Source organism: Panthera tigris, chromosome C1 (genome assembly GCF_018350195.1).
Source record: "Panthera tigris isolate Pti1 chromosome C1, P.tigris_Pti1_mat1.1, whole genome shotgun sequence".
Classification (NCBI taxonomy): Eukaryota; Metazoa; Chordata; class Mammalia; order Carnivora; family Felidae; genus Panthera; species Panthera tigris.
In genome coordinates this window covers 6,804,041-6,827,775 of record NC_056667.1, presented here as the reverse complement: position 1 = coordinate 6,827,775, position 23,735 = coordinate 6,804,041, and the positions used below count along the sequence as shown (strand labels likewise).

Here is a 23,735-nt window from a genome sequence, read left to right as displayed (position 1 = left end):
TGGAAAATGTCACCCGTGCACCAGGCTGATGGGTGCAGCGTAGGCCGCCCTTTCCAGGGAGCGGCCAGTTGTGTGGGGACACTCGTGGGACCTCTTGCCTCTGGGCTTCGGGTGAGGGACCCCCCCCAACACCTCTTTTCTCCAGGCCATATGCATGATCATAAACGACTTAATTTCTCCATTGCGCTTCCATGTAGATGGCAAGGCTAACAGGATTCGGTACGAACTAACCCGCATGTCCCTCCATCAAGCCGCCACCACCGGTAACACTGCATTGAGAAGCGAAGCAGGAGGCCCTGGGGTGCATGCGTAACTGCCCGCTTTGTCCCCCCGTGTTCCTAAGGTGGCGACCTGCACATGACCCAGTTTTTCCGGGGTAATCTGGCTGGCCTGACTGTCCGTTCTGGAAAACTCGCAGATAAGAAGGTGATTGACTGTCTGTACACCTGCAAAGAAGGGCTGGACCTGCAGGCCCCCGAGGACGGCAGAGGCGTGAAGGTAACGCGGGCGTGCGCGGGTGCGGCGCTCGCCGCCTCCTAGAGCACAAGGGTGCAGGCTGTTGGCAGAGGCTCCGCCCGCGATCGGTCCAGACCTGCTTCTGCTCACAACACCTCTGACAGCGGACGTGTGGGGGTGTTCCACCCACCGGTCCCCCAGCTCTCCAGGCACCTGCAGGTGTCCCACAGTTCAGTTCGCTTCTGACACTGACTGCCTGGAGTTTAGCGCAGACCCCACGCGTGAGGCTCAGGCCCGCGAGGCTGCCCCCGCCGCGGAGGCCAGTTGGAGGTGTCAGGCTCTCGGGTTACGCGCGCTTGTGTCCAACTTGGCTACAAAGTCGGGGTCCCCATAATCCCCCCTCTTTTCGATTTCAGTAATTTGCTTAGACTACTCGGAAAACTCCAGAAAACACTTCACTTAACCGCTGCTGGCTTGTTTTAAAGGATACAGCTCCGGAACAACCAGATGGAGTTGATGCAGAAGGCAGGGGAGGGGGGAATGGGGCTTCCCCGTCCTCTCCAGGAGTGCCTCCCTCCCCACACTGGAAGCTCCCACGCCGGGTCCTTCAGGGGTGTTTCCGGAGCTTCTGTTATGTTAGGCACAGCTGGTTAAGTCATTGGCTAGAGGTCAGGGTCAGGTCTGAAAGAGCCAGCCCTGTAGTCACGCGGCTGGTTCCTGTGGCAGCTGGCTCCATCCTGAAACCCTCTCAGCCACCCAGAGCCTGTTCGATAACATAGATGCTCGTGTGCTTGGAAAGGGCTTGTTACGCATAAGAAAGGGTACTTCTGTCACTCAGGAAATTTCCAGGATTTTAGGGGGCTCTGTGCCAGAAACTGGGGACCGAGACCAAAGATATATATATATTTTTTTAAGATTTTATTTATTTACTTGTTCATTTATTTATTTAAAGTTTATTTATTTTAGCACATGCATGAACAGGAGAGGGGCAGAGAGAGAGAGAGAGAGAAAGAGAGAGAATCCCAAGCAGGCTCCACACTGTCAGCGCAGAGCCCAGTGCAGGGCTCAAACTCAGTAACTATGAGATCATGACCTGAGCTGAAATCAAGAGTCAGACTGCTCAACCGACTGAGCCACCCAGGAGCCCCTAAGATTTAAGTTTCTTAAGTATCGCCATACCCGTTCGTGGGGTTCAAACTCAGGACCCCAAGGTGAAGAGTTGCACGTTTCACCAACCAAGCCAGCCAGGCCCCTGTATCTCTTACATCACAGATACATTTGCTCCTTGAGAATTTACCCCCGAAGAAGATCTCATCGCTGCCAATTCTGTGCGCCTTTCCCCTCCAGGTCACCGAGTCAGATCGATCCCCCGCTAGCCCTCTTTGCCAGCGTGTTTGTGGTTTCAGCTTCTTGCAATTAGAGCCGTTTTTCTCGCCCCTGTCTGGTATGATTTCAGATCCATACCAACCCCAGTCAGTTGGCGTTGACCTTGGAGGGAGATGATGTTGGGGAGCTGGATAAAGCCATGCAGCACATCGCCTACCTGAACTCACGGCAGTTCCCCACACCTGGGATCCGGAGACTCAAACTCACCAGCACAGTCAAGTACGTGCTGATTTTTAACTATAAATCTGCCTTTGGTCGTGACTCTTGAGAAGAAAATGTGTGTGTTTAGGTTTTTAAGACAACCCAGCCTCCCGTCTGTAAAGACCGGTGAGCCATCGCTGGTTACCAGAGGGTTTGAATGGTGTTTATCGGTGTGTTGGAGGCCCGTTCCCAGACGGCCGCGGCCTCTGTCCCCCCAGGGGCTGTGGATTCCTGCCTGTTGGAACCTCCACGTGCCATTGCGTGTAGCTTACAAAACCGCTTCTCGAAGCTCTGACCCTCGCCTTCTCCGTCCCTTGTCGGCAGGTGTTTTAATGAAGCTACCTGCATCTCGGTGCCCCCGGTGGATGGTTACGTGATGGTGTTGCAGCCAGAGGAGCCCAAGATCAGCCTGAGTGGGGTCCACCATTTTGCTCGAGCGGCTTCTGAATTTGAAAGCCCAGAGGGGGTTTTCCTTTTCCCTGAGCTTCGGATCATCAGCACCATCACGAGAGAAGTGGAGCCCGAAGGGGACGGGGACGAGGACCCCACAGGTAATGGCACTTCTGCCTGCGATGGTCGCCCTCACCTTGGCTCAAACCCAGTTGGGGGGCGGGGGGAGCGGCTGAAACCCCACTGCTGCTACTTTCTTACTGAATTCTCTTTTTCTGGGATTTTGAGAGATTTGGATGTTTTAATGCTATTCTTGGGTCAGCTTCTGGAATCTGACCCATGGGCTGGAGCTCATTATGCTCTTTGGAAACCCACCTGGAGAGGACTCTCCTCCTCCTCCGGCGTGACATCCGAATCTGAGATGCCCTTGAGGGGAGGCTGAGAAGATCTGAGCCGATTGCAGGGCACTCGCTACTCCTGCTGGGTGGGGAGGGGCCCCCTGTTCTGGGCCTGTCTGGGGACCGGCACCCCGTTTCTTGAAAGGGACTCTCCTGCGCCTCTGTCGTCAATTTCTCAAAGGGCTCTGTGAGCTTGAGGAGCGCCAGCAGCCCACCGGCGTGACCAGCCCCCCCGGGCTCCGTGGCCTCTGCTATTGGCGGGTCTGTTCTTGCAGTTCAAGAGTCGCTCGTGTCCGAGGAGATCGTGCATGACCTGGATACCTGCGAGGTCACCGTGGACGGGGAGGAACTGAACCCGGCACAGGAGAGCCTGGAGGTAGACATGGCCCGCCTGCAGCAGAAGGGCATCGCGGTGAGCGCCTCCGACCTGGGCATGGTCTTCACAGGTGAGCGCGAGCCTCAGCCCCGCCTCCTGTCATCTCCGGGCCCTGAGGGTCCTGGAGGCCACGGGACAGGAGAGGCTCACTAGGATCGACACTGTCCCGGCAGGAAGGGAAGTCAGGCACTGCCTTACTTCCCGTCCTTACAAGGGGTCGGAAGTCAGGCACACGATGGCACACACCCCGGGGAGGGACAGATGTGCCCACACGCTTGCATTTCTCCCCGCAACCGGAAAGCCGGAGTGCGCACACGTGTGGTCCAGCTGCCCCTGTGCCTGACCCCAGCCTGCTCTGACCCTGGCCTTGACCCCGACCCCAGCCACCAGGCAATGTTCTCACCTCCTCCCCTCAGGCGTGGACACCATGGCCAGCTACGAGGAGGTTCTGCGCCTCCTCCGCTATCGGAACTGGCACACCAGGTCCCTGCTTGACCGGAAGTTCAGGCTCGTCTGCTCAGAGCTCAATGGCCGCTACATCAGCAACGAGTTTCAGGTGGAGGTGCGTGCAGGGCCCACGCTGAGAAGGGCCGGCGGTGGGTGATTGGGTAGCTGCTCGGCCACAACCCAGGTGCGCCAGCCTTTCCCGGCCTGGGGGCCGCTGCAGGTCTGACCCGCGCCGGTTTGGGTGGGCCGGGGTGTGTCCGGTGCATCCCTTTCACGGAGGCCTGAGGGGCCTTTGGAAGGAGGTGGTCAAGAGCTAGAGGCAGTTAATACCTCATGAGTAGGGCTGCGGTTGTTTGCTGAGATTTGGCAGTTTTGCAAAGGGCAATTCCCAGGGACCCAGAGAGTCTTTGCAGACTGCCGGCCCCGGGGGAGGGGTCTAGACGCAGGGCTGGCCGGGGAGGGGGGGGGGGTGTTGCTGTGCCGTCTGCAGAGCCCGGTAGTGGTGACTCAGGGCACGGTGGTCACAGGGCGCCCCCCCTACCCCCGCTCTGAAGTCTTCCACAGGCCCGGACTGCAGCCCCGTCGTCCCTCACGGCTTCTGTGGTCTGGAGAAATGGGCCCAAAGTTATTCTCAGCAATTGGCATGTCTGCACGGTGGCCTCAGAGCAGCAGAACGCTGAAGTCACGGTGCTGAGAAATCGATGAGTCTTTTGTTTGAGCCAAAGGGTAGCGGATTTGAAGGGAAATAAACGGCTAGGATTTGTGCTCTTTGATGCGCTGTGGTTTGGGGGGAAAGCAGGGAGATGGGCCTGTGGTGAGGGACAGTGGTGGGGGTTTTTCTGTTCTTTTGTGGACAGATTCCTTTATGAAATATAGTAAAAAGGAATTAGAACAGTGCCACGTTTCTTGGATGTGCGCAAATATCAGGTAGTTACAACGGCGTCCAAGGGCCGACCCTCGATTTTTTTCTGTTCTTTTCTCATCTGCCCACCAGGGCTGGTCCAGGGACCCCTCCGCGTAGCGCTGCTCCTGTTAGCTTCTGAACCGCGTTTCCGCCTGTCGGACCCGTTCATGCCGCCTGCGTTTCTCCCTGCAGGTGAACGTCATTCACACGGCCGGCCCCATGGAGCACGCCAGCCACATGGCCGCCCAGCCGCAGTTCGTCCACCCGGAGCGCCATGCCTTCGTCGATCTCTCGGGCCACAACCTGGCCAGCCCCCACCCGTTCGCAGGTAGGGCCGTGGGCAAGAAGCAGGGCCGGCTGGGTCAGGTCCCGGGGGGGGCGGGGAGACACCCTCCCGCCTCCCGTCGAGAGCCCGGCCCCGGGTTCGAACAGCCACGGCCGGCCTGCCTCTCTTACTCTGTGCTGCCCGGGAGGGACTGGAGCCCCACAGGGCAGGAAGTGGCCGGCCCTGGGCTTGAAACCTGTGCCGCGACTCCTCACGTTTCTTCGAGTTCTTCCGGGTCAGATGCCGCGTCAGTGTGTGTGTGCGCGTGTGTGCGTCTGTCTGCGGAGGATGAGGGCCGAGGGCTCTACCGTCCTCTGGGGCGGGTCACACCACCACAGCCCTGTTCCCCCTCCTCCCTCCGCAGTTGTCCCCAGCACCGCCACTGTTGTCATTGTGGTGTGTGTCAGCTTCTTGGTTTTCATGATTATCCTGGGAGTCTTCCGGATCCGGGCTGCTCATCAGCGAACCATGCGGGACCAGGACACCGGGAAGGAGAACGAGATGGATTGGGATGACTCTGCTCTGACCATCACCGTGAACCCCATGGAGGTAGGTGCGGACCGGCGGCCCCTGCAGCCGAACACCACCACGGGCCGGGGCCAAAGCTGGGCTCACCCCAGAGAAGCAGCGTGGCCGTGGCATCTCCACGTTTCTGTGGCTTGAATGTCACGTGATCCACATGACAACTCAGTGAGGTGCAGGTGGGTACACTGAGGTACAGAGAGGCCTCATTCAAGCTCGTGCCGCCCAACGAGGGTAGAAACGCGCTCCCTGCACGTGACAGCCCGTGGCTGGTGACCAGAGCCGTGTTTCCCCTTTGGTCTCGGGTGAGGTGACCTGTCGGGCGTCCCCTTCATCTGTGACTCCCAGAGGGTGAGCGGCACTGGACAGTGGGGTCGTGCGCAGGGGCTCACGTGCCGTCTCTCTGTCAGACGTACGAGGACCAGCACAGCAGCGAGGAGGAGGAGGAGGAGGAAGAGGAGGAGGAGAGCGAAGCCGGGGAGGAGGAGGATGACATCACCAGCGCCGAGTCGGAAAGCAGCGAGGAGGAGGAGGGGGAGCACGGGGACCAGCAGAGCGCGAACCGGCAGCAGCAGCTGGAGTGGGACGACTCCACCCTGAGCTACTGAGCCCTGGGCCGCCCCCGCCGCCCCTCCTTCCGCTTCAGGAGACTCTGCTGCCCCAGCCCCAAGGGTCCACGGTGTACAAAGTCATTCCGGCCAGTAGGTCTGCAGACCCTCTCCATCGCTGACCACCCGCCTGTGCTCGCTGTCGCCCCGCCCTCCGCCCAGATCGCTCTGAGCTCCCCGCGGCTCGCTCTGTGCGGCCCCCCCCACCTCGCGCCTCCAGAAAAGCTGCGATCGCTGGACTCGTTGACAAAGGGTTAAAATTGCCCCCTCCCGCCTCGTAATCCTTTTTTTTTTTTTTTTTAAAGTCTTTATTTTTTCCAAACTAGTGCATGTATAAAATGGCAGAATGGGGGTTAATATGTAGATGATGAACTGACTTTTTAATATTTTGTAAATAAATTGGGATTCCTCGTGTCCTCCGTGCTAGTATGACCCAGGACTGGCATGCAAAGTGAAGCTTGAAACACAGGAGAGACCCCATGGGCTCCGGCCCCACCCCGGAGGAGAGCGGGCCTGCCCCACTCGGGCCCCGCTCAGTGCACACCCTCGGCGGGCGGCCAGGCAGTTAAGGGGCACGGACTTCCCGGCACTGCTCAGCGGCAGGGGACCGGATCGGAGACCCCTCTCCGGAGGCTGGAAATGGCCAGGTCTTTCCTTTGGGATTCCACCCATCTCTGATCCGCAGAGGGGTGGGGAGCTGGGGTCCCTGGCCTCTTTCACACACTCCTCTGAGGACCGGCAGCTCCTTGCACAGGAAGCTGGACTCCTCGTGTGCAGCCTTGGGTTCACGCCTACTAGATGTCTGTTGCCCTGCCGGGGAGTGTGCACGCCGATGGCACAAAGCGTCTGGCCACTTGGTGCGGAGACAGAACAGGCCTGAGTGGTCCGGACTCAGAACGTCCAAGGACAGACGCGCTCTGGCCCGAAGGCCGAGCGCTAGCTTTCCCCCCGACGGCTCCGGAGGCAAACTCCGCTCCCCAGGAGTGAGGGGCCCTGCTTCTGGGGCCCGTGGGGGATGGAAAAGGAGAGGACAAGTCATGAGCTCAAACCCCAACAGCACTTTGTTTTTAATTTACATGTAAAATTTTAGATTTCTAAACCTGGGGGAAAATAATTTTGAATACTGTCCTGTGATTATAACTGCTAGTTGCAAGGACACTGCGGCCGTCCTGCGTCGTGTGTGGCCGCCCCTCACGTCCTGTCGCTGTAGCTGCTCTGTGTAGACAATGGTAGATGCTAATGCGGCCTCCGCGTGGTGTCACTTTGTAGATGTGTATATTGATGAGGTCAGAAAGTGTACCCGCTACAATAAAGTGCTGGTTCTAACTCCAGGAGGAGCGCGCGTCAGGTCTCGTCCTGGTTTTGTTCTAACCCTGCATTCTCTGGCTTGGTTTTTGACCTGAGAACACAACATAAAAAAGCTTTTATTTCTTTCCGTAGGCTGTTACCGCTCACGTGAAGGCTTCACAGAGCGGTGGTCTTCACCCCCCATCAGTTGTGTTGAACTCCCCTTCCCCATACAGAAACATGAAAAGACTAAAACACACACACACACACACACACACACACACACACAAAACAAAAATAGAAAATACTCTCCTCGCCAAGCACCCAGGCTGTGTACCGGAACCAGAATGCCAGGAAGCACACAGACGCGTTTCAATAAATAACATATAGACGTACACTCGGCTGTTCCTATTTCTAGACTGGCAAGGTGGACCAGATGACCTCCACACTTAGTTGGGAACGAGAGTGTGGTCGGTGGTGTTCTGCATATGGACCACACCGCGTGGCGTCTGCTAACTGACCAAAGAAGGCGGTGGGCTTTTTCTTGAAGCTCCCATACCTGTCCACAGGGCAGCTGCGCCTGACTCTGCCCGGCCTCGCGAGGCCTCCTAACACATAAAGATCACCCGTGGGCTTCTAGAAGCCCGGATTTCTAGTCCCCTCTCCAGAGATGTCTTCAGACGGCTGGGGAGAGGCCCGGGAACCTGGTGTTTCTAGAGCTCCTCGGATCCCCCTAAGGCTAAGCCTGAACTGCTTCGAGCTAAGTAGAAAAAGATTCCACTAAAGACCTCAGGTTTCTGGTACGTGATTCCTCAAAGCAGGTTCCCAAGGCAGAGAGTTCTGGAGATCAGGTCCGGCCTTAAAACCTGCTTTGCGAGGCAGGTCAGAGCAAAGTACTCTGACCTGCTTTTGCCTCGATCCATGACAGGTTGAGCTAAATCAAGCTCAGATCTTTTTAATGTCTTGAGGACCAGCATATATTATACTTTATCAGGGCGGAGGCTGTTCTGAGCCACAGAGGGTCCGTAAGTAGTTGGGGTGTTTTTTTGTTTTTTGTTTTTTTTTTTTCCTTACCCGCAAACAAAACCGCTTTACAGCAGAGGAGAGGATTTCCCGTACCCAAGAGTCACTTTAAAAGTGGAAAGCAAGCATCCCTGATTCTAGAGGGTACCCAGACTTCCTCTGGGAGCTGCCCCGCGCTCAGCCCGTGGAGAGCACGAAGGTGGAGGGGGTGAACGGAGAAGTGGGCACCAGGTAACTGCCAGGGGCCAAGCCCCGGGCAGCCCGGCGGGAGCCTGGGAGGAAGGCAGGCTTCCCGGAGGGGAGAGCAGTCTCTGCCGGGTCCCGATTCACCAGCTGGAAGACTCGGGGTTACAGTCCTTAGTGAGGTGCGGCCTCTGAGGTGCCCGACTCTGTCTTCTCACCAAAGCCCGGGGGCTCTGGCTGAGGACGCCCCTCCCCTGCACGAAGGATGCATTTCCGTGTATGGCTGTCGAGTTCCTGAAACGTTTCAAGTCATAAATAAATAACCAGTGTAAACAAAAGGCAATCATGTAGGTTCCTTCCCGTGGGGTGCGGGTCAGGCTCTCGGGGCCCCAGAGGACGGCTGAGGGTGCCTGGTTCCCCAGGCCGGCGGTCTGCTCCCTCCAAGCCCAGGGGCCTCCAGAAGCTTGCTACTACTGCCTATTGTCTTTGGACACGTTGTGGGCCAGCCAGTTCACTTTGGTCTTCCAGCTCTCCCGGAGGGCTTCGTTAAACTTCACTCGGAAGTGCTTTAGAGCCTCCTCCTCTGTCTTTCCCAAGGCCAGAGAGTCCTGAGGGAAGATCAGAGCAGTGAGCTCCAGCCATTAGGGGGGCCCGTGACGGCAGGCAGACCCCGCCACCCTGAACGTTGTAAATTCCCTTCTGAAAGAACTGCGGGAGGGGAATCGGGAGACAGAGGCCGACATCCCCCTTGGAAAGGACTCTGTTCTGATCCCAAGCCGAGACGGGCCTCCCGACCCACCCTCAAAGTAGGATGCCAGCTGCAGCCAGGAAGCTGTGACCCGCCCCCCCCGCCTCCCAAAAGCCTCCGGGGTACACAGGTAGGCTCGCCTTCTGCGGTGGGAATTAACCCCAGGAGGAGGAAAGGAGGACTTGCCCCACGCAGCTTCATTCTGCATGAACCGGGCACCAAAGAGGCGCTTGAGGCCGGCCCCCCTCTGACCCCCAGCTGCTCCCAAACTGAAAAGACGCGGGAAGGAAAGGCATTTTTCATCGTCGAGGGAGGGAATCTACTTCAGCCGTCTGGTACAAGCGGAACCACTACAGCCTGTGAAGGACCAGACGGTGGACCCAGGGAGGTCCCGACGCTCCTGCAACGGAACCGGGCTGACCCCACCGGCCCCCCTGCTGCTGGCTCGTGGGTGGCATGAAGGACCCACACCGGGAGTGCCCTGCGGGGTCCACTGAGCTCGGGGCCCCCCAGGCCGCAATGCTCAGAAGAGGCAGAGGCCTTGGGGAGTTGGGGGCCGCCCGCTCTGCCTGGCAGGGCCCTGCCCTGGCATTTACCTTGAGATACTGGATGTCTTTGGAGCAGCTGAGCTCAGGCAGGCCGGCGGCCCGCATCAGGGCGAAGAGGTGAAGGAACAGAGGCCCGTGGCGCCGCAGGATGGTATAGGCTCGCTCACAGTAGCCACGGAACCTGGGGGGTGGGGGGGGGGAAGCAGAGGGAGGGGGGAGGCAGGGCTCTGGGTCCTCACGGCCGTTCCCACGCTGCTCTCGCCCTGGAAACAGCCCCCGCTCCCTCTGAGGCCCCGACACCCCGGCCTCTTCCTACAGGACCCGGCCCTGCACCCGGCCGGCCTGGGACCCCGAGCACCCTCACCTTTCAAATTTCTCACTGTTATTCGTTTTCCCCTGCTGGATCACGTGCACAAAGTCGTACGTGAGGATGAATGGGACGCGCTCACGGTTGATTCCAAACTTGGTCTTGAAATTCCCCAGAAAGTGGCCAAAATCAATGTGGAACAGCTAAGAAAAGGAAGGAGAAGCCATCGTCAGAGAGGAGAGTGCCTTGGTGTTGGGTTGCGGGGTCCGGGGGGTGGGGGGGCGGAGGGGTAGGCTGGGGGGGTGACAGGTGCTGCCCACGTGGCCCCTACCTGCCCATTCTCGCGGATCATGATGTTGTCACTGTGCCGATCACCGATGCCCAACACGTAAGTGGCCACACAGTAACCGGCGCAGGAGAGGGTAAACTCCTCAATGGCTCGATCCAAGGCTTCCCTGTGTGTGTGTCGGTGGGGAGGGGTGTTGAAACCCATGGCCGTGCCGTTTTGCAGCAGCTTCTACCAAGAGGTCGGGCCCGTGTCCCCTCTCCTTGAATCTGGCCCGACGACTTGCTTGGACCAATGGGACACGGAGGAGGCCCTGTTGGGACTCGTCCCAGAGCCTCGGCCTTAAGACACCTTGTGGCACTCGAACCTACCTATTGCCATGGAAGGAGGCCCAGGCTGGTCTACTCACTGAGGGGAGAGCACGTGGAGACACGTACGTGACCGGCGCCATCCAGGCCGGTCAAGCGACCAGAGGGTAACGGTTACATGAATGATTCCAGCCCAAGAACCACTCAGCTCGGCCAGGTCCAGCGGCAATTTGTGGGCCCATAATAACCCGTGGTGGTTTTACATGCCTAAGATAAGCGTGGTCGTTACATGACAACAGCTAACTGATCCTTGCGGGAACAGAGACCTGACCCACCCCGACACAGAGCAGACCTGGTCCTCGGCTGAGCCAAGAAGTCATGGAGACTGTCACGGGCCCTTCTCCTCACCTTTGACTCCCAAACTCCTCTTGGAAAGGGTATCTGTCCCCAGGGCCCAGAACCTACCCAGGGTTCTTGGACTTGAGCCAGTTGAGCAGGGCATCCTTGTTGAAGGCAGCCGTGGCGGCCATGTTGCTTTTGTTCAGCTGGATGTTGGCGATGGTGTCTGAGTGAAGCACCACCTCGATGAGGCCTGTGCGGTCCCCCGTGGAGAGGCAGCCGTAGGGCGTCATCCTAGCCAGGAGGGAGGAGGGGCAGGGAAATGCCACGGTCAAGGGCTGTCCCTGGGGCAGCGTGAACCGCCCCCCTCCAGCCCGAGGAGCTCAGGACAGCCAAGACCGCCACAGGAGACGCCAGCGGGGTCGCTGAAAGGGAGGAGAAAGGTGCGCGGGAGGCGTCCTTGACGCCCGGAACTCCAGGGGAGGGCTCCTTGGAGAGGTCAACGCCAGCCCTCAAGAAGCAGAGACGAAAAGTCAGCACCTCAGCTGAGCTCGTGTCTGCTCAGAGAGAAATCCAGATGGTTCAGAAGAAGATGTCACTGCTTCCCAAGACGGGGCAGGAAGCCAGGGAGCGTGGAGCAAAGGAAACAACGGGGTAAGACAGACGCCGAGCGCCCGGCCGGGCCTTCTGCGCCCTCACTCTGCGGCCCCATCGCCTCCCTCGGCCCTGACTTCAAACTGGTCTCTGCTCTGAGAACGGCCCCTTTGCCCGCAGAGGTGTCGGCGTCGGCTTTGACAGAGGACGCCTCCAGAGGGACAGGGTCCTAGGCGTCGGGCAAGTCCGAAGACGGACGCCAGGAGGGCCTCTCACCTCAGGTCCAATCCCTCCTGCTTCCACAGAACGTCCATGAGCTGGATCATCTGCAGAGTCAGCATGTCCTGGCGGAGGTCTGCGCGGCCGTCCCCGGAAGGAAAAGCACGAGCTTCTGGTGGGCTCCCCACTCCCAGCCGCGCCCAGCCCCAGGCCCCCCCCCCCCGTCCCCTCAGCCCGCCCCCCCCTTCCCCGTGAGGGCCGCGCAGCGCGTGTCCGGGGCCCGCCCCGCTCACCGTCCCCGTTCTTAAAGATGATGCCCACACTGCTGTCGCTGCCCGCCTCCTCGTTGCTGTACATGACCCACAGGGGCTTCATCTTGGAGTCCATGAAGGTGCACTGTTCCACGCTGCGGGCCAGAAAGCGGTCGGCACGGGCCCCTCCGCGGGGCGCCCGGCAGGGCAGGGGGAGGAGGCCGTGGAAGGGGCTCGGGGCTCACCAGACTTCGGCCAGCAGGGTGCTGGGGTCCAACGGGGACTGCAGGTTGGAGAGGGCCTCCAGGTAGGTCTCCTGGCGCATGCACAGGTGCATCAGCTCCTTGGTCTGGGGCCGGGTGGTCTTCTGGGAGCTCACCTTGACAAAGTCGTTCAGGGCCTTCAGCTTGCTCAGCGCCTCGCCCTGGCGGGGAGACACGAGAGGCGGGCAGCGTGGGAAGGCCGGCGGGACAGGCTCCGAGCCTGAAGGGGCCGAGAGCCTGCCCAGACACAGGGCCCCCACCCAGGGCGGGGACCCCGGGCCGAGCCTCACCTGCCTCATCAGCACCTTCATGTGGTGGGTGCTGCCCCTGCAGTAGGCTTCCATGATGAGGCCGAAGCGCAGCGCCACGGAGGGCACGTGCATCTCGGAGCTGGAGGAAGGAGGGGACGGCTGAGCCGCGCACGCGCGCGCGGGTGGGCGAGGGGGGACCGGCCAGGGGCCCCGCCTCCCCAGGCCCGGTGGGTCCAGTACCGGAGGTGCCAGAAAAGGAAGTGGCCGATCTTGCGGTTGGACAGGGCCCGGTCCAGCAGGAACTTGGTCAGCTCGCAGTCCAGGTAGGACTCGTACTTGAGGACCTGCACCAGCTGCAGCAGGTACTGGAAAAGCTCGTCGTCCCTGCAGAGGAGGGAGGCCGGCCTCACCGGAGCAGACCCCAGGCAGGGCTCAGTCCTCTTGGGGGGGGGGGCGGGGGGGGGGGTGCCGGCTCTGCCGCCAGGAGGCAGGGACAAAACCGCGCTTCCGAGGGGCGGGCGGGGAGCCCGCGGGACTCACGTCAGTTTCCGCAGAGACTTGATGGCGAAGGAGCCCACGTGGCGGTCGGGGAAGCTGAAGTCCAGCAGCTCCAGGGCGCTCAGGACGGGCAGGTCCGGCCAGGAGCACAGCAGGTAGAGCATCTGGGGGTGCGGGTGGTCAAGGTGCGGCTGGGCAGGAGGTCAAGTCGGGGGCCCGCGGCGGAGGCCCCGCCCGCGGCCCCGCCCCCCCCGCCCACCTGGGCCACATCCTCGTGCTTGTTCCACTTGGTGACCAGCAGCAGGCGGGCCAGCGCCTCCGGGAAGCGCTCCTGGACCTCGTGCCGCATCTTCCACACCAGGTCTTTCTCGTGCTCATACAGCTCCCCGGACCCCCGCCGCTCCAGGATTTCCCGCAGCTGCAGCTGCTGAGGGGTGCAGGCCGGGTGAGCTGCGGCCAGACCAGGCGCCCCACCGCCCGCGGCCCCCAGCTCACCTCCTCCTCGCTGAAGCGCCCGTGCTCCCCGTGCCGCCCCAGCTCCAGAATCTGCAATGAGCGGTCCCGTCTCAGCGGAGCCCCCGGGCCCGGGCCAGCCCTGGCAGGGTTCGGGGGGGGGGGGGGGGCTCCGGGGACGGGGAGCTTCAACGCCTGGGCACTGGGAGCTGCCCTGTGCACAGCACCCCCGGCCTCCGCTCCCTGGATGCCAGGAGCATCTCTCCCAGTAGCTGTGACGACCAAACGTGTCTTTGGACATGGCCCCAAGTCCCCTGGGGAACAAAGCGGCCCCCTGACTGAGAACCACTGCTCCCCACCTGCTGTAGTGGGTTAGGATTCTAGAGAGTCAAGCAGGTCCCCAAATGTGTGTGGTGACCAAGCCCTGGCCCTGAGCCACTTAGGGGATGGCGGGGGGGCGGGGGGCCGGGGGGGGGGCACCATGCTCTGGGAGCCCCAGAGGCAGGGTCAGGAAAGGTCATCTTTAGCCCCACAGCCTCTGGGGAGGGCGGGTCCCGCCAGGCCGGGTTGGCGAGGGGGCTGACCTTGTCCAGGGCTGGGTAGTACACAGGGTAGGGGGACACCTCAGGGAGGCAGATGACTAGGGCAGCAGCGCTCTCCGTGTTGGGGTTACTCCGCACTGTTCCCGCGGGGTTCAGCAGCTCCCCCTTCTCGTCTGGACACAGGGATGGATGGGAGTTGCACGAGGAACGCCACCGGCCGGGAACCCACGCCCCCGGGCCCCTCCCTCCCGCCGGGGCAGACCTGGTGCGGACGGCCACATGTACAGGCAGCATTCCCCGGTCTTGAGCTGGTCCTTGTAGTCAAACAGCATGAGGTTGGCCCAGGCGATGGGGCAGTCCTGGGAAAGACCACGGGCAGGTCAGGGCCATTTGTTCACCTGCAGGATGGGTGTAGCCTCCAGGCCACCTTCCCCGCCCTCACCCAGACTCCCTGTGAGGAAGCCAGCAAGGTCAGCCGCCTCCTGGCTCCCTTCCACTTCCGTCGCATCCCTGCTCCCGGCGTCTTGAGAAACCCCCAAACGAACCACACCGGCCCCAGAAGGCTGGCCCAGCTCAGCTATGGGTAAGTCAGCGTGGCTCAGTGGCCAGTCACATCCTGGGCCCTGGTGACTCAGTGCTCAACCACCGTGCCTTCCCTGCTGGCTGCTGACTCAGGCCACTCTTGCTCCCGGTGAGGACAGTGCGGCCGTCCTCCTACCCCAGGGAGCCGCCTCCAGGTTCCCACCAGGACCGAAGGCTTAGGCCCAGATATTCCGAGTCACCGTGCTCACGAGCCCTGGAACCCAGAGCCCTCACGTAGCAGGGGTGGCGGCCAGTGCGGGAGGGGCGGGGAGGTTGGGTCGGCCAGCCCTCCCGGGACTCCCCTCCCCCCCCCCCATCCCCAAGGTACGTTCCTGCTCTGAGTGGATAAGGGGGAGTGACCCCCAGTGGGCTGGCTCCCAGAGGCCTGGCCCCAGCCTCCCAGCCAGCCCCACCCACCGCCTTCTTGGACTTCTTCTTGGTGGACCGAGCCTTCTTGGCCTTCTCGATCACGGCGTAAAGTGCAAAGCAGAGACGAGCCATGCGAGGCAGGTCGCAGACGTTGATGTCAAACTCTAGCCGCTGCTTCCACACGGGCTCTGAGCACACGCTCACCTCCGAGCTGGACACCGTCTTGCACAGCGTCTCGTTGCCATGGAAGAGCCCGGCCTGCACCACCAGCTGGGGAAGGTGCAGGCGCAGGTGACGGGTGGCAGAGACCCAGCCTCTCCCCGCTCCCAGGTTCTCCCCCCACCAGCTAAGGCTCAGAGCTCCTGAAATGTCCACATTTCACATGGGTCTGAATCCCACTTTCCATGTGGAAGAAAGTGGCACAGAAGAGGGGCGGCCGAATGCCTGAGAGGTTCAAGGGGCCACGGGGTGAAGGGAAGGGCACCACGGGCTGTGCGTGGGCTCCCCATGCCTCTGTGGGACCCCAAGTCATGGCACTTCCCTGCTCTGGGCCTCAGTTTCCCCACTGGGGCTTGGGAACTCCAGGGGCCCTTCTAGTTCTAACGCCCAAGCCTACCTCCACGGCTCAGAATTGTGCGAGCCCCAGGAGGAGGGGAATGTTTAATGCCACCTGAACACGCCGACCCTGGCTCCCCCAGCTCTACCCTGACAGCCCTCCCGCCCAGCCAGAAAGCTGCTTCCCTCCGGTGCTCCCGGGTTCCATCCGGGGACCCCAGACCTGCCCTGTTTGCGAAATTACCCCGACAAAAAGTGTTCCACAAAGAGACTCGGCCTCTGCGGACCCAGCTGTAATGTCCAGCAAATGGGACAGTAAAACAGACACCTGGCAGGCTATCCTGTCCTGACGACTGAGGGAGATGGGGTGTGTGAAGGGCCCAGAAGTGGGCGTGGCCCCCAGGGGGCCCCGCCCGCCCGTGCTCCATACACCTCCCACGTGTCCCCAGGGAGTCCCAAGGCCCCAGGGCCCAGCTGGAGCCGCTCGTCTTCGGCACCTGTCACCTCCCAGACTCTGTGCTTCCCACATCCCTGGGCCGGGCCTGGGCCCACCACTTCTACCAGAGTCAAATACCCAGAACTCACTGGGCTTGGTTTCTACGAATTAGCCTCTCTGGCCGGCCGGCCTGCTCCCCTCCCCTCTTCCTGTTTTGAAGCGGCTCACAACCACCCCAGGCAGGGATGCTGGGTAATGTGGTCAGGTGGCTTTCATGTGACCCCCCCCCTTCTTCCTCCACCACCCCTCTAGACCACAGCCACCTTGTTTGTGCAGAAGACATCCCCCCTCCCCCCAGAAGCCCCCTACCTTCATCCGCTCATCCGCATTCACTTTGCTACCCTGGATCAGCTCCACGCAGAAAGGCTGCTCCAGGGACCACAGGGACAAGGAAGAAGGCTGGGGCGGGGTGGAGGGTGGGGGGGGGGGGGGGAGAAGCAGGGCTGTCAAAGCAGAGGAATCCAGGGGAGGCTCTGGTGGCTAGCGCCCCTGGCCCCTGGCAAGGCCCGTGGCCACTCGGAGGTGGGCTGAGAGTGTCGCCGGTTTGCGGCAAGGCTCAAGCACCCACTTGCCTTTACCAGAACACCTGCCGTGCAGGTGCGCCGGGACCCCCGAACCCTGCCCCAGGAAAGCTCGGGCGGCCCCCCGCCCCCACCCTGCACACTGGCGTGGTTTTGGCCGGCCCAGCTCAAGGCCCAGCTGTCGCCACCGACCAACCGAGGAGCCTGAGAGGAGGCGTCCTGGGCCGGCCGCCAGCCCGCAGGGTGGCCGCGAGGCTCCGGGGTGGGACAACAGGTGGGAGGAAGGGATGGGGGGGAGGGGAAGCGGAAGGCACCGGCTCACCTTCTTCATGGGAATGGGGGGCGGTTTGGTGCGTGGTTTCTGGACTTGGGGGGCAGGGTTGCTCTGCTCGTCCCGCATGGCGAGGATGGCAGAAGAGTGCACCATGGTCAGGTGGGGGGTCAGCCCGCTGTGCAAGCAGCTGCAGATGTACTGAGACGGGGGCACAGAGTGAGCGGCCGCCGGGGCAGCCCCAAGCATTCCCCGACCCGGGGGGCTCCCCGATGCTGTCCACCGCCTACCCCAGGCCTTCCAGGCCCCTCCTGAGGACTCTCCTGCCCCCACCCGCTTCCTGAAGACAGAGCCCTCCTTGTGCTCATGAGGCGGGCAAGCCCAGCGAGGGGACGCTCTCGCCAGGACCCCCAGAGGCCCGGCTCCTCGTGTTCAAGGGGGGCCCAGGGCCCTTCCCAGCCATCGCCCTCACCTGGAACTGGCAGAGGGGGTAGCTGCCGTACAGGTACTCGTGCTTCCCGTTCACCTGCAGGGTGTAGTCCTCAGGCCGCTCCAGCAGCGGCTGCCGGAACACCGTGGCCTTCTTCCGGAGGGCACAGGCCATCAGTGCCAGGGGCACATCCTTGCTGGACACCTGGAAGGTGAAGCTCTCCTGGGGGGGGGGGAGGGGAGGGAGGGTCAGCCCTCCACCCTTGTGGGGGGCGGAGGGGGGGTGGCGCATGGACTCTGGGACACAGAGGGTGGGGTTGCCTATTTGTAATAGGTGCCCCCTCCCCCCAGCGCCAGCTCCACGAGGGCAGAGTCTGATGCAGGCACGTGGCCGACACCCAAGAAATATTTATTGAACGAATGAGTGGGCCAGTGACCAAGGCCATTTGGTCATTCTGCCTCTCATCCGACTTGCCGGGTGGGACATTTGGCCGAGATCCTCACACGCATGGATGCCCACAAGTACCACCGGGCGCCACTGGGAGGAGAGTGGATTTGGGGCGGTGGGCGGAGGACTGGGAAGTGTCACGGGGCAGCACCCCCCCTTGGACACAGCAGCCTGGACGCAGCCAGCGGCCCCGGCGTCCCCGGCAGGAACCGCGGGCTCACCTCGCTGCCCTCAAACTTGACGTTGACGAGGAGGGCCCGGTTGGGGACCCGCAGGGGGCCGGCCCCCCAGCTCCGGGCCGAGGGCTCCAGCTGCAGGGGGAAGCTGTACTGCAGCCAGGCCTCCCAGCCCAGCTGCTGCCGGCGGGCGGCCGCCTCCTCGCAGAACTGGCGCATCTTGGTGCGAAAGTCATTCACCTCGGGGTCCCGCAAGGAGTCGAACTCGTGGAGGCCTGAGAGGTGGGGAGGCTGGGTCAGCCAGGGGACGGGGAGGGGCGGGGCCAAGAGGGCCCACCGCACACGGGGGCGGGGCGGGAAGGGCCCACCACTCACGGGGGCAGGGCAGGGACGGGGCCGGGAGAGCCCGTCGCACCCGGGGTGGCGCGGGGCGGGGCAGGGGCGGGGCCAGGAGGGCCCGTCGCACGCGGCGGGGCGGGGCAGGGCGGGAAGGGTGCAGTGCACGAGGGGGGCGGGAGGGGAGGCGGGGCAGGGACACGGTGGGGCGGGCCCGTCGCACACGGGGGCGGGGCGGGGCCAGGAGGACCCATCGCACACGGGGGCGGGGCGGGGCAGGGGCGGGGCCAGGAGGGCCCAACGCACACGGGGGCAGGGCCGGGCAGGGAGGGGAGGGTGAGGGTCGGGCCCACCCGCACGCGGGGCACCTTTGCCGATGAGGAGGCTGATCTGTGAGTTGACGAGCTTCTTCACCCTGTCACCCTCTCGGGCCACCAGGCGCAGCACCGGCAGGAAGGGCTGGATGTCACACAGTCGCCGCTGCTCGTCCTCCAGCTCCTGCTGCTCCGCGGTCTGGTTGACGCAGGTGAACACGTAGGCCTCAGGGTCGCTGAGCATGTGGAAGAGTGGCTCATACTGGGCGCGGTGCCACAACACCTGAGGGGACAGTGGCCGGTCAGCCCCTCCGACCAAAGTGAGCGGGGCCACGGGGAGCGGGGAGGTGGCTGGAGGCTGACCTCAGTCTGGGTGTCCCTCCCCTGCACGACCCTGCCCTCCCCAGACCGCTAGAGCACCGCATGGGTCACCATCACTGCCCTTCTGTGGAAGGTGCCTGGTATTCGCTAAAGTCCTGTCCACAGTCCCCCCTGTATGTTACCCTTGAGAGACGGCCAGCCAGACATGACCTCCAGCTAACAGTCCTGGGGTTCATCACCCTGATTTCTAAATGTTGGCAACTAATTCAGAAAAGGCGAACAACTGAGAGAGCCATAAAACCCTCCATGGGCTGTGTTCAGCTAAGGCGGTCAGTGTGTGGCCTCAGGACAAGGTGTCCCCAGGGTCCCCTGAGAGAGTCATCTAACAGTCAAGCTTTACTGCAAAACTGTTCACCACTGAGTTACAGAGAAGATGGGAAAGGAGCCCTATTTTTCTTCCACGGGGGATGGATAATTATGGTCCATCAGCACAAAGGGATTGGTACAGGGACATGACCCAGAATCTAGGGACACAAGACACACAGTGAGTGGGAAAAACAAAAAACAAAAAACCCCAACGTATAGAGCAGCAGATCTAATTCAAGCCCATGTCCATAAAAACAACTCTAATAGGGGCACCTGGGTGGCTCAGTCAGTTAAGCGTCGGCTCCAGATTTCCGCTCAGGTCTTGATCTCACCGTAGTAATTTCGAGTCCCAAGTTGGGCTCTGTGCTGGGTATGGAGCCTACTTAAGATTCTCTCTCTCTCCCTCTGCCCCTCTCCTGAGCTTGTGCGCGCTCTCTCTCTCTCTCTCTCTCTCTTCCTCTCCCTCTTAAAAAAAACAAAAACCACAACTCTAATAAACAGTAATTAGTACAGACCAGGATTCGACAAAAGTGACTGGTTTGCAGACAAAACCTGGTCTGCTCCCAAGGTATTAGAAGACAGCCACGCCCACTCATTTACATATTGTCTGGGGCTGCTCTGGGCCTCCGTGGGCAGAGTTGAGTGCTTGCGACAAATATCCGATGGCCAGCAAAGCCGAGAATATTTACTCTCTGGCGTCTGGTATAAATAAAAGTATGAAGGAACTGAAGTCAAATCGGGGTGTGTGCAGCGCCCCACGTGTTTTGCATTTCTGCAGTGTGGGAATTGTAGTAGCTGGCATGCCCGGTTCAGAAAGAGAAGATTACCCTTCAAGTGAAATTTACATAAAGTTAACTCACATGAAAAAGATGTGATAATGTTAACTCAGAAAAAAAAAAAAGAGATCTCAAAGTCCGTGATCAGAATTATCACAAAGAGCAACACTCCACAGAAAAGAAAACAGGAAGCAGCCAAACTGTTAACTGTGGTAGTCTCACAAGGGCTGGATCACAGGTGACTTTTTTCCTTTTTCTGTTTTTTTTCCCATTTTCCTAAACCAATGTGTCCATATTACTTTTGAAATGGAAAAAAAAAAAAAATTTTTTTTTTAAATTTTTAAAGGAACCTCCCAGGAAGGGGAGCTTGAGAAACAAAAACCAAACAAAAATTCCAAGATGGTCCCTTGCTTCTTTCCCTTTTTTGAGTGTGTTCAACTCCCAAGTATAGCTTTTAAAATTCTGAGCTGAGGTCTTGCTCTCTGGCGTGACCCATTAAATCCCACACTTGGGAAGTGGGATAAGCCCTTTGAAAGATCACAAGACAACATCTACCAAATACTTTCCAGATGTCTAACCCTTTGACTCAGTAATCCACCCGGACAATTATTCAACAAAAACTAAAAACTATTTCCAAAGATGATGTTTACTGAGATGACAGCTCTAAAGAGAGAAGACAGATAAGACTCTTTTAAGTGGCCTTGGATGGGGTGTGGTTCCGAAAAATGATGGCACAGTCATGGACAGAAGGAAAGGCCACCATGGGAACCACACCCTGAAGCTCTCACTGGAATCTGGTGAGTGTAATCGTGCACTGATAAAGGGGGAAGCTGAACTCAAAATGCTAGCTGGGCACTAACTGTAAGCGTTTATTATTATTTTTTAATGTTTATTCATTTTATGAGAGAGACAGACAGAGTGGGAGCGGGGGAGTGGGAGCAGAGAGAGAGGGAGACACAGAATCTGAGGCAGGCTCCAGTCTCCGAGCTGTCAGCACAGAGCCTGATGCGGGGCTCGAACTCACAAACCATGAGATCATGACCTGAGCCGAAGTCAGATGCTCAACCAACCGAGCCACCCAAGGCGCCCAGGATCGTACCTTCTTGATGGTGCTGAGGTTGGCATTCCGGGACACAGGGAAGTTCAGATAGACTCCCGTGGGCAGCAGGAAGTCAACTGCCACACTCTGATTCTCCTCCTTGGTCCAGAATTCCATGGGGCAGTCAACCCCAGGGGGCATCCTGTTTTTTCACTCCAAAGACACCGACTGTCCTGAAAAGGAAGAGAAGGCAAAATGAGGCACCCTAAGGGTGCTGGATGAATCCTTTGAAGGGATCCTTTGGAAAACAGATTGTCAGGACCTTTGGCAGTGGGATGTTCAGGAAGGAGTCCCTCCCGTGGGCGCCCAAAGCTCGCCTCCCTCTGGACTTCGTCCTGCCTGGGGTGGCTTGTGGCTCCTACTGTCCCCAGACCCCATCTCATCCGTCATCACAGGTGGGCACTCACTCTGTCTGCATCCCTCACCTCAGTGGCCCAAACTCAAGACACCAACAGACCCGTTCCAAATCATTTTTTCTCAGGAACACACGCACAAGTGGGAGACCCGGCCACAGCCACCAGCTGGCAGAAACAGGGGATGGCAGGGTCCCTGGTCAGACAACCCAGGACTCAAGAAGGACCAGGGGCTGCAGTTCTTTGAAACTTTCTAACCAGAAACCAAGTGGTTTAAAAATGGCTTTGGCCATCAAACAATTTGTTGAAATATCTCAGTCATACCAAACGCCCCCAGTCATACCCACTCTTCAGTAACAAAATGCTGTAGGCACAGTTAAAGATCTTGTGAGTATCTCCCCTGCTCCAGGTTATCACTACCTGCATTCTGGTTGGTTATAATTTCCGTGCATGTTTTTATACTCTTAATACATTAATATGTATCCATGAAAAATTGCTAATATCTGTGCATGCTTTCGAACTTTCTATGAATGGCGGGTCTTCTGCAATCTCTCTGCCAGTCAACATTCTGTTAGGTTTATCCACACTGATACATGTAGCTCAAGTTCATTCACTGGAACCCCTGTCGTATTCACTGTGTATATAAACCACAATTTATTTACCCCTTCTCCTGTTGATGAACCTCAGGGTTTGTTTCTACTCTTTTTGGTTATTACAAACAATGCTACAATGCATATCGTTATACACCTCACTTTGTGTATAGGTAGAGTCTGGGTGAGCGCTGTCCAAGAGAAATACAATGGGAACCACACGGGTAATGTCAACGCTGCCAGCAGCCACGTTAAAAAAAAAGTAAAAAGAGGGGCGCCTGGGTGGCTCAGTCGGTGAAGCGTCCGACTTCAGCTTGGGTCATGATCTCGCGATTCGTGGGTTCGAGCCCCGCGTCGGGCTCCGCGCAGACAGCTCAGAGCCTGGAGCCTGCTTCCCGATTCTGTGTCTCCCTCTCAATCTCTCTCTGCCCCTCCCCTGCTCATGCTCTGTCTCTCTGTGTCAAAAATAAATACATATTTAAAAAATTAAAGGGGTGCTTGGGTGGCTCAGTTGGTTAAGCATCCGACTTCAGCTCAGGTCATGATCTTGCAGTTTGTGAGTTCAAGCCCCGTGTCAGGCTCTGTGCTGATGGCTCAGAGCCTGGAGCCTGCTTTAGATTCTGTGTCTCTCTCTGCCTGTCTCCTGCTTGCTCACTCACTCTCTCTCTCTCTCTCTCAAAAATAAATAAATATTTTTTTAAATTAAAAAAATGTTTTTTAAGTAAAAAGATAAAGTTAAGTTTAGTGATATATTTTATGTAACCCAATATATCCAAACTATAGTCACTTCAAAACGTCATCACAAAAAAAAGAATTACTAATGAGATATTTTACACTTTTTTTTTTTTTTTTTGGTATTAAGTCTTTGAAATCTGGTGTATATTTTACACTTACAGCACATTGCAATTTGGGCACTAGATTTCCATCAGAAATACCTCATCTATATGTAGATTTCATGCCATTTACAGATAAAAAAGTAGGTTCAGAGACTCAAGTTGTTGCAGATATACTTAAAAGGTTTCCAAGAAATGAGTGGAGTATCCATTTCTTAGATCTGAATGAATTAAAATTAAACGAATTGTTTAGAAATTCCGTTCCTCCATCACCCTTCACATTTTTTAAATGTTTATTTATTTTTGAGAGAGAGAGAGAGAGAGAGAGAGAGAGAGAGAGAGAGAAAGCACAAGCGGGGAAGGGGCAGGCAGAGAGGGAGACACAGAGTCCGAAGCAGGCTCCAGGCTCCGAGCTGTCGGTGCAGAGCCCGACGCGGGGCTCGAACTCACAAACTGCGAGATCATGACCTGAGCCGAAGTCGGATGCTTAATGGAGTGAGCCACCCAGGTGCCCCATCACTCTTCACATTTCAAGTGCTCCAGGGCTACGTGCAGCTGGGGACTGCCTCGCTGGACAGCACAGGTCCAGGGTATGTGTGTGTGTGTGTGTGTGTGTGTGTGTGTGTATATGTATATATATATACCTCAGAGTGGAACTGTCACATCATGACAATAACCTAGAGAGCCAAACACCTTGAACTTGACTAACGTAGGGGCCCGTTGGCAATGGCACCACCACCACGGTCTGCTGCTTACTTCCATTCCTTCATCAGCCCTTGGGGTCATC

General features: G+C 58.9%; 2 protein-coding genes across 9 annotated transcripts in view; one reads left to right on the top strand and one right to left on the bottom strand.

The window, feature by feature from the left end:
• CLSTN1 (calsyntenin 1) overlaps window positions 1–7,347 on the top strand; it is an 88,995-nt gene extending 81,648 nt beyond the window's left edge. For all 4 annotated transcript variants that reach the window (XM_042996589.1, XM_042996587.1, XM_042996588.1 and 1 more), the window contains 8 exons: window positions 344–498; window positions 1,913–2,061; window positions 2,368–2,594; window positions 3,107–3,277; window positions 3,624–3,769; window positions 4,751–4,886; window positions 5,248–5,432; window positions 5,816–7,347. In XM_042996589.1, coding sequence (XP_042852523.1) covers window positions 344–498; window positions 1,913–2,061; window positions 2,368–2,594; window positions 3,107–3,277; window positions 3,624–3,769; window positions 4,751–4,886; window positions 5,248–5,432; window positions 5,816–6,013 — 1,367 coding nt within the window. In that variant the 3' untranslated portion in view covers window positions 6,014–7,347. The remainder of the gene's footprint in view (window positions 1–343; window positions 499–1,912; window positions 2,062–2,367; window positions 2,595–3,106; window positions 3,278–3,623; window positions 3,770–4,750; window positions 4,887–5,247; window positions 5,433–5,815) is intronic.
• An 892-nt stretch (window positions 7,348–8,239) lies between these two features.
• Window positions 8,240–23,735, bottom strand: part of PIK3CD (phosphatidylinositol-4,5-bisphosphate 3-kinase catalytic subunit delta) — a 55,045-nt gene continuing 39,549 nt past the window's right edge. For 2 of the 5 annotated variants that reach the window (XM_042996581.1, XM_042996582.1), the window contains 22 exons: window positions 21,173–21,345; window positions 18,665–18,893; window positions 18,006–18,235; window positions 17,380–17,559; window positions 16,959–17,108; window positions 16,425–16,514; window positions 15,113–15,334; window positions 14,376–14,472; window positions 14,156–14,286; window positions 13,614–13,664; window positions 13,378–13,545; window positions 13,161–13,282; window positions 12,861–13,004; window positions 12,660–12,759; window positions 12,352–12,530; window positions 12,149–12,261; window positions 11,913–11,991; window positions 11,169–11,336; window positions 10,441–10,564; window positions 10,167–10,312; window positions 9,851–9,983; window positions 8,240–9,114 (listed from right to left, as the gene is read on the bottom strand). In XM_042996581.1, coding sequence (XP_042852515.1) covers window positions 8,977–9,114; window positions 9,851–9,983; window positions 10,167–10,312; window positions 10,441–10,564; window positions 11,169–11,336; window positions 11,913–11,991; window positions 12,149–12,261; window positions 12,352–12,530; window positions 12,660–12,759; window positions 12,861–13,004; window positions 13,161–13,282; window positions 13,378–13,545; window positions 13,614–13,664; window positions 14,156–14,286; window positions 14,376–14,472; window positions 15,113–15,334; window positions 16,425–16,514; window positions 16,959–17,108; window positions 17,380–17,559; window positions 18,006–18,235; window positions 18,665–18,893; window positions 21,173–21,313 — 3,135 coding nt within the window. In that variant the 5' untranslated portion in view covers window positions 21,314–21,345 and the 3' untranslated portion in view covers window positions 8,240–8,976. Of the gene's footprint in view, window positions 9,115–9,850; window positions 9,984–10,166; window positions 10,313–10,440; window positions 10,565–11,168; window positions 11,337–11,912; window positions 11,992–12,148; window positions 12,262–12,351; window positions 12,531–12,659; window positions 12,760–12,860; window positions 13,005–13,160; window positions 13,283–13,377; window positions 13,546–13,613; window positions 13,665–14,155; window positions 14,287–14,375; window positions 14,473–15,112; window positions 15,335–16,424; window positions 16,515–16,958; window positions 17,109–17,379; window positions 17,560–18,005; window positions 18,236–18,664; window positions 18,894–21,172; window positions 21,346–23,735 lie in introns of those variants that run through there. The other 3 variants (XM_042996584.1, XM_042996583.1, XM_042996585.1) reach the window with 3 other exon arrangements.